Source organism: Colias croceus, chromosome 1 (assembly GCF_905220415.1).
Source record: "Colias croceus chromosome 1, ilColCroc2.1".
In the NCBI taxonomy this organism is placed as follows: Eukaryota; Metazoa; Arthropoda; class Insecta; order Lepidoptera; family Pieridae; genus Colias; species Colias croceus.
This window is the reverse complement of record NC_059537.1, coordinates 9,676,433-9,688,497: the sequence shown is the minus strand read 5'-3', so window position 1 is coordinate 9,688,497 and position 12,065 is coordinate 9,676,433. Positions and strand designations below refer to the sequence as shown.

Here is a 12,065-nt window from a genome sequence, read left to right as displayed (position 1 = left end):
AGCTTTACCGCGGCAGTCCCCGAGTGCCACACGTCTTTTAATTTTATTTTATTTATTGTTCATAAACAATTAACGAACAAACAATTATTTATAGCAAATAATTAAGAACAAACCACGAACAAACGGGCATACTAAAAAGTAAAAATTTAAAACCCTTTAGTTTCTGTGATCTGTGTTTAAAACTAATTTTTTTTTTTTGCGGAGGCCAAGTTTGGTGAGCTCAAGAAGCCTAAAGTGTATTAGATAATATTATAAGCTTCTTGGGTGAGCTAGGGTGAGCTGGGACATTGACAGCTGATAGCTGGAGTAACTATAGGTACTTATTATAGGTACATTATATTGTCTTCTGTGGATAGCTGACAAATGACAACCATATGACAACTGACAACTGACAAGTCAAATGTCAATTGTCAAGTTACTATTTTATTCTATGCGGTGCTTCAATATTCAGCGATTTCAGCTTTGTTCAAAGTGTAAATCCCTTTTTGAAATTATTTTAAAAAGAAAATATTGAATAATTCATTATCCATTTATGATATATATTATGTTTTAAGTTTGCCGTACATTGCTATTCGAGTGAAGGTGATTACTATAAGAATATTTTCCAATTCGGTTTCTGTTTCTTGTAGGTCCTCTATATTGTCCGACTTTAAAAATGGGTGATAGCGATGATTATTATTATGGTGACGGGTTAGTAAAATAAGCTTGCACGGTGTGTGTTATATGGCTTTATGTGTGCAAGTTTAAATTCGTAACTTATAACTGTATACTATGTCATTCTGTTGATGATATAATATAATAATGCTTACAAAATTGAAGCACCAGTATGCTTAGTGTTAAATATTGCTTGGAGATGTTGAAAAATCTTACTTCTACCACACGCATTTGACAATTTCTGTATAAAACATTTTAAGTACCTACATATTACAAATATTTTTAGCACACTATTCTTACACACACCTCTATTTCTTTTCCTAAATATTTAAAGACCTATGTAATAACTCAGCCCCTGGAATCACAGATGTCGTGGCCCAATCGGGCCGCTCGCGGCTCAATGGGTTATAGATAGATCCACTCAAAGAAGCATTTTTATAAGGGCCAATTTTTCAATGCTTGGATAAAACTTATCCGTCCAATAAATTAGACGATAATATTTAAGGGCGGCCGTACACGGACCGCTTCAAGCAGTTGAGACCGACCGCTTCACCGCTCGGTCGCGGCGAACTATAGGCATTCATGCACCGCCGTACACGTGACGGCTCGAGCCGTCGCGACCGCTTCAAGCCGTCAACTGCATGACGAAATTCCACTGTGCCGTTGACGGCTCGCGAGCGGTCGTGAGGCATACACTGACTGCTCGAGCCGTTGACTGCGCTAGAGCCGTCGACGGCTCCCTATACCCCTGAAAATCAATGACTTGACTAGTCAAAAAAATCAACGGCTCGAGCGGTTGGTAGCGACGGCTCGAGCGGTCAACAACCGACGGCTCGAGCAGTTGACGCCGACCGCTCGAGCCGTCCGTGTACGTCGCTCAGCCGTTAACTGCTCGAGCGGTCCGTGTACGGCCGCCCTAAATGTCACGTAAACTGTCAAATACGGGCAATTAGAATACGTTTTTAAAATGGTAGTTTTATACATTATTCAACGAATAAGTTTTATTCAAGCATTGAAAAATCGACCCTAATTATAATAGCTTTACATAAGTATCAAGGATCATTTTAAATAGTTGGAACAAACTAAATTTATTCAATATGAGTGTAACAATGTAATATATAAAACAAATGCTGTTTATCTGTATTTTTTGGACTTATGATTGAAGTTTGAAACACATTTTGGTTATTGTTTAGGGAAAAAGTGAAAACCAAACTATAATCTATTTATATAAAATAATATAAAGACAAACATATTTTCCAAAGAAGTATAAAAATAAGTACCTATCATCAATAAATATACAAAAACAATTCTTGATATTGTCAACTTATTTTGACATTTAACTTTTGAACACTTATTTTTGTAAAATGAAATTACTATTCATGTTTGTCTTGTTTCTGTTTTTGTGTTGTGTTTCTGTAATTTGTAAAACTATATTTTATTCCTATAGAGCCATGGATTCCCTGGGCACAGCACCGGAGGTGACCTATAATTGGGTGGACATTACAAGTGATTTCTTTAAACACATACAAGGTAAAGACATTTACACTATTTATTTAAATTAAATACACATAACAGGTCACAATCTTGCTGGGTCCATAGGCGCCACATCAATTTCACATGCAGATCGCAACCCAACAAAATGTGTACAATTACTACTACAATGGGATACAGCTTACAGTTATCTAAAGCGTATTACAATAAATTCATATTTAAAAATTCGATAATTTACAATGTACTGTAAATTTAATTACTAGCTGTGCTGTGCAGTTTCAGCTGTGGATGGACACGCATGCAAAATCAAGTTTTTTTATAGCTCATATGTTATCTGATGTATAACTTATATCCTGTAAAGTTTCATCCAAATCCCTCCAGTAGTTTTTACCTGAAAGAGAATTTGGCTCGATTTTTTATAACTAATATACTAATAAGGCATTTTTATTAGATCTGCAGTTAGGTGAACTGCTTCATGATGGCCACCTCTTTGGACTGTTTGAGGCTATGTCAGCAATTGAGATGATGGACCCCAAGATGGACGCCGGCATCATGTGCAATAGAGGCAACCCAAAACCTTTGAATTTTCAACAGGCGGTAGCAGTAAGTTAAACCTTTTTTTTCCAATTTTTTTTTCAAATTGTTCTACTTATTTAAGGCCATATATTTTGATTTTTCAACTTATTTTTGGTATTAATATTATCCCTACTTTATGCGAAAGTCACTCTGTCTGTCTGTCTGTTACGCTTTCCCGCTTAAACCTCTCAACCGATTTTGATGAAATTTGGCACAGACAATCTTTAGACCCTGAGAAAGAACATAGGCTACCTTTTATTGCAAAATATGTACCACTAGTTTTACATAGTTCAATATTATACTTATGTAAAATATATAAGACACAATTAGAAATCCAACTCTGATACATTGCTATGTTATTTATTCACCTTCCTGTCATTTGAAATGAAGGTATATTGAAAGCTTTTCACATTGATATAGGAATAATTTTACATTTTCCAGTGTGGCAAGTTGAAAATTGATGACTTGGAACCCAGCGAGTTGATAGGCATAATAGATGCGACCATGGCTTGTATTGTATCCTGGCTGGAGGGACATTCACTAGCACAAACAGTGTTTACCAATCTATACCTTCATCAGCCGTACTCTATACCAAATAAGACATTGAAGGCATACTGTGTTGCCGTTTATAAATTACTGGACTGCATCAGGGAATGTATTAATAAGTAATTTCTCTTTAATTTTTATTGTTTATAATGAATTGGGTGATAAGTGAATAGTTTTTGAAGTGAAACTTCTTTATCGGGGTTGGAAAAAAATTTAGTGTAACATTTTTTCGTTACGCGTGACATTTTTCCGTTACGCGCCATCTTTTTCTTATCCCTACCACGCGTGATTCGACGTATTTCTGTAAAGTTGCATAATGCATATAGTAAATTATTTTTTGAAAAATAAGGTCATAAATAAGTTTCACTTCTTACGTGTGTACACTAGTACACGCACACATTTTTTTGTTTGTTAGTGTTTTAAGCTGCTTTCATAAATTGCAGATTTTAACTTTACCTTTTGTTGTTCAGTATTATGTACAATTTTATACTGTGATGATGGTTAATACATCATAAATATTACAATAAAGTTTACGCACATGTGAAATCTATACTAATATTATAAAGCTAAAGAGTCTGTTTGTTTGAACGCGCAAATCTCGGGAACTACTGGTTCCGATTTGAAAAAATCTTTCGGTGGTAGATAGCCCATTTACCGAGGAAAGCTATAGGCTATATATCATCATGCTAAGACCAACAGGAGCGGAGCAATGCGGGTGAAACCGCGGGGAACAGCTAGTAATAAAATAATTTGTCTAATCTAAAACAGCATAAAAGTTAGATTACCCACTAGCAAAAGAAATTTATTGGTGAAACAGTTCTGATTTTTATTCCAGAAAAAATTTTTGTTTAAAATTATTATGTTATTATTAACATTTTTCAGAGCCCAAGTATTTGAAGAAGAGGATTTCCTTCCAGTTTGCTATGGTTATAGATTAGGGTCTACTCCGCAGTCTGGTAACTCGAATGACGCAAGTCTAGATGTCACAGAACAGAAATGTATCGCCATGCTACGAGAACAGGAAGAGGAATTGAATAAGAAAGCAAAGAGTATTGAAGATGAGGTATGTTTTGCTTAATTTTTTTCTGTCTTATAGTTGTAGTCTATTGATTAAAATTCACATAAAATATTGCAAAAACTATTTTAAAAATGAGTGATTTTAGCAACAGAATTGGCAAGGATGAGCTTAAAATTTCATAAAAAATATGGTTTGTTTGTGTAAGGAACATTTCTATCAATAACTTTAGCTATAAATGATTTTATATTTTATATTCTTTGGTTTTATTTCGTTCTAAATTTATTGGTTCTATTAGTATATTCTTATTGTAAATAGTATAAACAAGCGAACAATTAAAGTGATTGAATATTTTCAGGCTAACAACGGCTGGGCAGCTCTAGCCGCTCGAATAAGGTTCACTAGAATGTTCTATCAAGCACTTCTGTTAATAACGAAACGAGACTCCCAGTCTGGGGCGGATTGCGTCGCATTGTTAAATGGATGCTCTGAAATGATGAAGGTTATCATAAAAACCGCTGGGAAAGGAACTCAACCTGTTGAAAATTGTAAGTTTTTATTAAAAGGTATTAATAAATATTTTACGTCTTAATAAATAGTTCCCGTTCCCGAGGGATTTCCGGGATTAAACCTATCCTATGTCCTTTCTCGGGTATCAAAATATCTCTAACCAAATTTCATGCAAATTGGTTCAGTAGTTAAGGCGTGATTGAGTAACAGACAGACAGACAGAGTTACTTTCGCATTTATAATATTAGTATGGATTGGGAAATTGATTAGTTTGAACTTAGTCAATTATCCCAAAGCTTTGAATTAATTCCATTTTTATGTCAATCACACAATATGTAATAGTAAATAGATATTGTAAATCACTTCATTCAAGTCATATCTATTTAGTATTTTCTAGTTTTGTCATATCTATTTATAAAGACTATGTACGCCACTTGAGCTAGCGCGCAAGAGCAACTTTTGTCTACGCAACTATTTTGTCTCTCCCATCAACTCCATGGGCGAGTAAGAAAGTGCGCGCACGTAGCGACGCAACTTCCTATACACTAATATAACTGTACTGTTTACTGCTTTTTCATCACTGCTTTGATCATAAGTATTTTATTTGAATCATGTGTAACAAATTTTTTTATTGCATACTTCAGCTGACGCACCAAATCCAATGGGTTTTGAGCCAATGATAAACCAACGCTTACTGCCGCCCACGTTTCCTCGCTACACGAGAATCAAACCTCGTCCTGAGGCTTTACAATATTTTGACGAGCTTGTCACAAGATTGCGACACGCGTGGAAAATCACGTCTTGTACTAATTTTCATACTGCTTTGGTAAGATTTGTTGTAATTGTATTTTGTTTGTTGATATGAAAAAAGTGCTAATACAAAAAAAAAAAACTAAATCGTATTCATATTTAAAAAGTTAGTGGCTTATCTAGCTGTGCTGTCGACTTAGGAATTAGGATGAGGTTTATAAAAAAACCGTTATTTTAATCTAAGAAATAATCAATAGCGTAATAAATTTTAGGAATGAAACATGCCACTTTGCCATGCCACTGTAAATAGTATTACTAATAATACATATAGTATTACTAATAATACATATAGTATTACTAATAAGTAATAATACATATAGTATTACTAATAATAGTATATTTTTAAACGATTTTCTTACTTGTTTTATTTTGCTTCTAGCTCCTATACTACAACGATTGCCCCCTTGGTAACATTATATTATACTTCAATGGCAATCCATAGGTATACGTTTCATTCCTGTCGATTCTGGGTTTTTGGTTTATACATTTTTGGACATGTCCTTTATATTCGTTCATCTTAAATACAATATTTTCCAGGATTTCTTCATGGAATTCAGCCGGCAACGTGCGTGCATTCTCTCACGATCAGCGCTACAGTTACTATACTTGAGTCCATCCCCCGCTTCTATGGCGTCCATGGCTCAAGGTGCTTTGAACACTGGTCCAGTTGGTCAGACGAGACCACATCATGTGTTTATCGAGATTTTAAGGGATTCGGTCAAGTGTTTTGTTAATCCGCCTGCGTTGACCGCTAAATCTACGTCTGGTGCGCCTCCAGTGAGTAATATATCATTTCTTAATATGTTTTCCCAGTATGTGCTGATACATCTATTAATGTAATTGCCTGTTTGTATTAGACAAACTCACAAAAAAGAACATCATATACTATTCTTTGCAAAAATGACTATAATAAATGATGATTTTTTTCACAAATCATCTATGATATGAAATATTGAAAATGTATTATTTGTCGCTGACGTAATATGTGATTTGTATTTCATTAAGCAATTTCGATCATTATCCGTATATTTCAAATTATCAGTCCACATTGTTTGTATCATTGCCTCTAGCCAGATTAATTTAATTTTTTACTCTAATAACATATTAATTCTATAATACCAATATATTTAAACAAATAATATTAATTTTTCTCAGGCACGTGAATTCGTAGAGAATTTCCTAGCGCGTTGCGTGCGTCCGTTCGCCGTGTTACTGCAAGTGTGCGGCCACAACCGCGCGAGACAACGCGACAAACTCGCCATGTTGCTTGATGAGTTCGCGACTTTGCAAGAAGAGGTTATAATTGTTTATTTTTAAATCACAAAATGCAATTTAAATATTTGATAATTTTCCTAGGAGGTTATTTTTAAATATTCAACTAAATATTTTAGTGAAAATCCATTTACATGAAGTAAATGGATTTTCACTAAAATATTTTTTATCCACTAGTATTTTATTATTTTGGATTTGTTGTTTTCATCAAACAAACATGCTCTAATATGATTTATAATTTACAATTTACATATTTTGAATATAAATTCTTTTATTAATATTATTAGCTTTTCGCCCGCGTTTGCAAAGGAAAACCCGCATAGTTCCCGTTCCCGTGGGATTTCCGAGATTAGCTATCCTATGTGTTAATCCAAGTTACCCTCTATAAGTGTGCTAAATTTCATTATGCGATTATGCGTGAAAACCATAATACATACAAACCTTTCCTCTTTATAATATTAGTATAGATTTATCACACTTTTTCTTGAAAGGGGTACTCAACGAGTTCCAATATTGCACATCTAGATCACAAACAAATAAATAATTCTAATTATTTATTTTTCCAGGCGGAAAGTGTAGACGCGTTAGTTAGTAGTGCGGCGGGAACTCCGCCGCGTGCGTGCTTCGGCACTTGGATATTGTACCACGTGTTGAGAGTTATGATCGCTTATCTATTGAGTGGCTTGGAGCTTGAATTGTACAGTGTACATGAGTACCATTATATATTTTGGTGAGTGTATTTTGTATTATGTGATTAATTAATGGAGATTTCTACAATACCCTGGCTTTAGTAATAATTATAATTTATTCATTATAGTTTAACAAACACACCAACACTTCCTTTCCCATAAATTTATTTTATTTTGAAAGTAAAATTTGTCATATTCATTTCGATTTTTCTTTTTGCCTTATTTTTCCTTAAAATCACTCTATCGTTTGGATTGCACTGTATGGAGACATGTTAATCTAAAATTCTAGTAGAAATAAATAATGAGGCATTTTCACTGTTTTCTTCTGGCACGACCTTATCACTTAATGAAGGTGTGAAATATTATGTGAAAATAAATATGTTTTTGTTACCATTAGGTATCTATACGAGTTCCTCTACGGCTGGCTGGTATCAGCGCTCGGTCGAGCTGAAGGTCTCTCCGGAGAAGCGGGAAGACGATGCGAAAAGAAAAGTGGCGCCCGAAAGTTGAAGAAACGTGCTCGCCCTTACGCAAGGGAGGGGTTATTGTGCCAAGTACTGCAAAATATGTGTGGAGGGTACTACAAGGTACGTGTACTTAGGTATTCTAGTGCCTAAAGGTAATGATAGGTAGGTGTAATTAGAAAAGTGGCGCCCGCAAGCTGAAGAAACGTGCTCGCCCGTATGCTAGGGAGGGGCTATTGTGCCAAGTACTGCAAAATATGTGTGGAGGGATAAGGTAGGTGTAATTACGTATTTAGTGCCTTAATTAAGATTAAGATAGTGTTTTAGTTACGTACAGCACTAGATATTGTTTTGTGCCAAGTACTGCAGAACATGTGTGGAGGGCACTATAAGGCAGGTGATCTCAGTATGTAGCTCTTATTTATAAAAGATTTAAATACCTATTTGCCCGCGGCTTCGTTCACGTGGTTAAAGGAAAATTATCGCGGGAATGAGATTTTCACCTAGCCTAGGACGCTATAGCTCCAAACCATCTCCAGATACATCATACAATAAAATTGCTCCATCGCGACGCGATAGAAAGACAAACAAACAACCTTATTTGTGAGTTATTTTTTTGCCCGATCATTGCTTTGTAATGTCTGACCAAATAATTATTTGTATTTTATACATTTTCAGGCGCTCGTAGCGTTCAAGCTGCAAGGCAAGATCCGCCAGCCCCAATCGCAGTTCGACAACGAAGCGGTGCGCTACAAGCACAGGTTCGCGCCGCTCTCCGTGCTCACACCGCCGCAGGTGCACTACCACGAGTTCTGTGAAATGACACAACCACTACAGTAAGAATTAAGAATTTATTAAATAAGTTTTTTTTGCTGACATTATAGACACTTTTTAGCTGACACCCCTACCAAACTACTGTTTAACAGCAATTCTGCTAAGATGCACAGGTTCGCACACGAGTTCTGTGAAATGACACAACCACTACAGTAAGAATTTATTAAATAATTTTTTTTTTGCTGACGGTACATGGTGGAATAAACGACAAAACCCTTTTTTGCCGACGGTATAACCAATCCCAGTTCGACAACGAAGCGGTGCGCTACAACAGTAAGTACTTTTTTGTTGACGTCACAAGGCGTAACAAATTACAGGTTAAGTTTTGCTGACAGTACGAATCGGAACAAACGACAGTTTTTTGCTGACAGTACAGTAAACAGCAACTTAACAGTAAGGCGCTCTACAAGCACAGGTTCGCGCCGCTCTCCGTGCTCACACCGCCGCAGGTGCACTACCACGAGTTCTGTGAAATGACACAACCGTTGCAGTAAGTTATTATTAAATAAGTTTTTTTAAAGCTATTGCATAGCTTCTATCGCGGGCCTTGAGCGCGGGGACCGAATCGAGAAATTCCGCAACGAAAAAACCTCACGCTCCCCACTCCGACGGGTGGAGGTGTGGCTTGAAGGCATAGCATGCAGTAGCTTTACCGCGGCAGTGCCAAACGTCGTTTTTTTTTGTAAGAGATTGTTCTGTGAAATGATACAACCACTACAATAAGAATTTATCAAATAAATTTATTAAATAATTTTTTTTTGCTGACATTAAAATTCTACTAGCCGCTGGAGTGGGAGTCGAGCATGCTTCGGCACGAATTGGGCCACGCTCGCACCGGGGAAGGTACCACACCCTCACAGAATATCGGCGCCATAGTGACAGTTTACTGTCGCGTTCCGTACGGTGAGTGAGGGGTCCGGAGGCCCACATCCCTTCCCATCCCCTACCCATCCTCTCCTACCCCATCCTCATTCCCTCCCATCCTCGCCCCTTCTACCTAACTTCTTCTAAATCCCTTTGTGGACAGCAACACATCCACTTCCCAGTGGAGTGGATGTTTATGGGCGGCGTGTATCGCTTAACACCAGGCGACGCGTCTGCTCGTTTGCTGTCCAATAGCATAAAAAAAAAAAAAAAAAAAAAAAAAAAAAAAAAAAAGCCACTTTTTAGCTGACGGTAAAACTAACACCCCTACCAGACTACTGTTTAACAGCAATTCTGCTAAGATGCGCTACATGCATAAGTTCTCACACGAGTTCTGTGAAATGACACAACCACTACAGTAAGAATTTATTAAATACGTTTTTTTTGCCGACATTAAAATTCTACTAGCCACTTTTTAGCTGACGGTAAAACTAACACCCCTACCAAACTACTGTTTAACAGCAATTCTGCTAAGATGAGCTACATGCATAAGTTCTCACACGAGTTCTGTGAAATGACACAACCACTACAGTAAGAATTTATTAAATACGTTTTTTTTTGCCGACATTAAAATTCTACTAGCCACTTTTTAGCTGACGGTAAAAGAGACACCCCTGCCAAACTACTGTTTAACAGCAATTCTGCTAAGATGCGCTACATGCATTCGCACACGAGTTCTGTGAAATGACACAACCACTAAAACTAAGAATTTATTAAATACGTTTTTTTTTTGCTGACATTAAAATTCTACTAGCCACTTTTTAGCTGACGGTAAAAGTGACACCCCTATCAAACTACTGTTTAACAGCAATTCTGATAAGATGCGCTACATGCACAGGTTCGCACACGAGTTCTGTGAAATGACACAACCGTTGCAGTAAGTACTTTTTTGCTGACGGTACAAGGCGGAACAAACGACAGAACTTTTTTTTTGCTGACGGTACAATAAACTGCAGCTTAATAGTAAGGTGCGCTACAAGCACACAAAAGAAAACAAGATTTGCAAATATCCATTTTTAACTTTCCTCAGTTGTTAAAATGTAGTTATTGTTGCAGGTATGAAAATCCTGTGATTTTGTACTTTGGCGGTTGCAAGCATTTCCAGCAAGCAAGGAATCTCTTGGAGACTATCACAACACCTGATCAAGAGGTAATATAAATTTTATGACATAGATTTACCATTTCATACAGCACTTCGAATATACGCAAATAAAATAAATGAATCAATAAGGTAGTCTGTAAAAGTATTTATGTAAACTCCATGAGCAAAATCTTTTTCATCCAACTCTGTCCTGAAAGTAAATCAAATGTAACAAAAAGATATTGTAAAGTAGCACTTCGTAGTCCGAGGTCTCCAAATAAAAAGCCTTATTTCACCTTATCATTATTGTCCTTGATTTGCTCATTTTCAACCTTTCATGCTCTATCTTTATATTTATAAGAAGACACAAACATTGGTTGCGATTATAATATTTTTTTTCCTTCTTCTTTGCAGGTCACGGATCTACTAAAAGTTGCAAAAACTAATTTCATAGTTCTAAAGTTATTAGCAGATGGCCATAAGAAAGACTCCACAACTCAACCGGAATTCGATTTCTCTGTACATAGACATTTTCCTATTATCAAATTGGTTTAAATATATTGTATTTTATTTATAAAAGCTAGTCCTTTATGTATGAGATATTATACGCTCAAATATACATGTTTTGCAAGTGTAATTCGTTTTTATTATTCCTTTCAATATTTTCTAATTGTATTTCAGTGATGTACTTATATGAATATAAAGGAGGATGACCACGGGTGGTATCGGTAAAATTTGAGTTGTGCCACGTATTCGTGATATTGTTAATTCCTATTTGTATTTGTAATGATCATATGTATCACTATTAAGTCTTAATTATACCGGATAAATTGAAATAATATAAAAAGTTTGTGTTTTGAAACATGTATGACCACATATGGAATCGGTAAAATACTAATTGTGTCACGTGTTCGTGATATTGTTAATTCCTATTTGTATTTATAATGATCATATTTATCACTATTAAGTCGTAATTATACCACATAAATAGAAATAAAAGTAAAAGTTTTTGTTTTGACACATATATATAACTCTCTTGCAAGCGTCCTGCGTCTTATGTCATAGTTTCTATTTGAAATGAATCTTGAATGAATGTGTTCGACGCAATGTTCGACGTAATTTATTTTGAAATAGGTAATGTTTATTACGATTTACTTTTCACATTTATCTTGTAAATTGAAATATTACCTATGTAATAA

General features: G+C 35.7%; 1 protein-coding gene across 2 annotated transcripts; it reads left to right on the top strand.

The window, feature by feature from the left end:
* The first annotated feature begins 427 nt into the window (after positions 1-427).
* Positions 428-11,503, top strand: LOC123691593 (N-alpha-acetyltransferase 35, NatC auxiliary subunit). 2 transcript variants are annotated; one of them, XM_045636072.1, is made up of 14 exons: positions 428-582; positions 2,102-2,184; positions 2,597-2,748; positions 3,163-3,386; positions 4,150-4,330; positions 4,641-4,830; positions 5,437-5,618; positions 6,140-6,379; positions 6,758-6,898; positions 7,441-7,604; positions 7,961-8,150; positions 8,706-8,863; positions 10,842-10,935; positions 11,281-11,503. In XM_045636072.1, exons 2-14 carry the CDS (start codon positions 2,106-2,108, stop codon positions 11,419-11,421), a joined length of 2,136 nt encoding a protein of 711 aa, XP_045492028.1. In that variant the 5' UTR covers positions 428-582; positions 2,102-2,105; the 3' UTR covers positions 11,422-11,503. The 2 variants fall into 2 exon arrangements, with proteins under 2 accessions (XP_045492028.1, XP_045492022.1); XM_045636066.1 differs by lacking the exon at positions 428-582 and adding an exon at positions 588-690.
* The last annotated feature ends 562 nt before the right edge of the window (positions 11,504-12,065 follow it).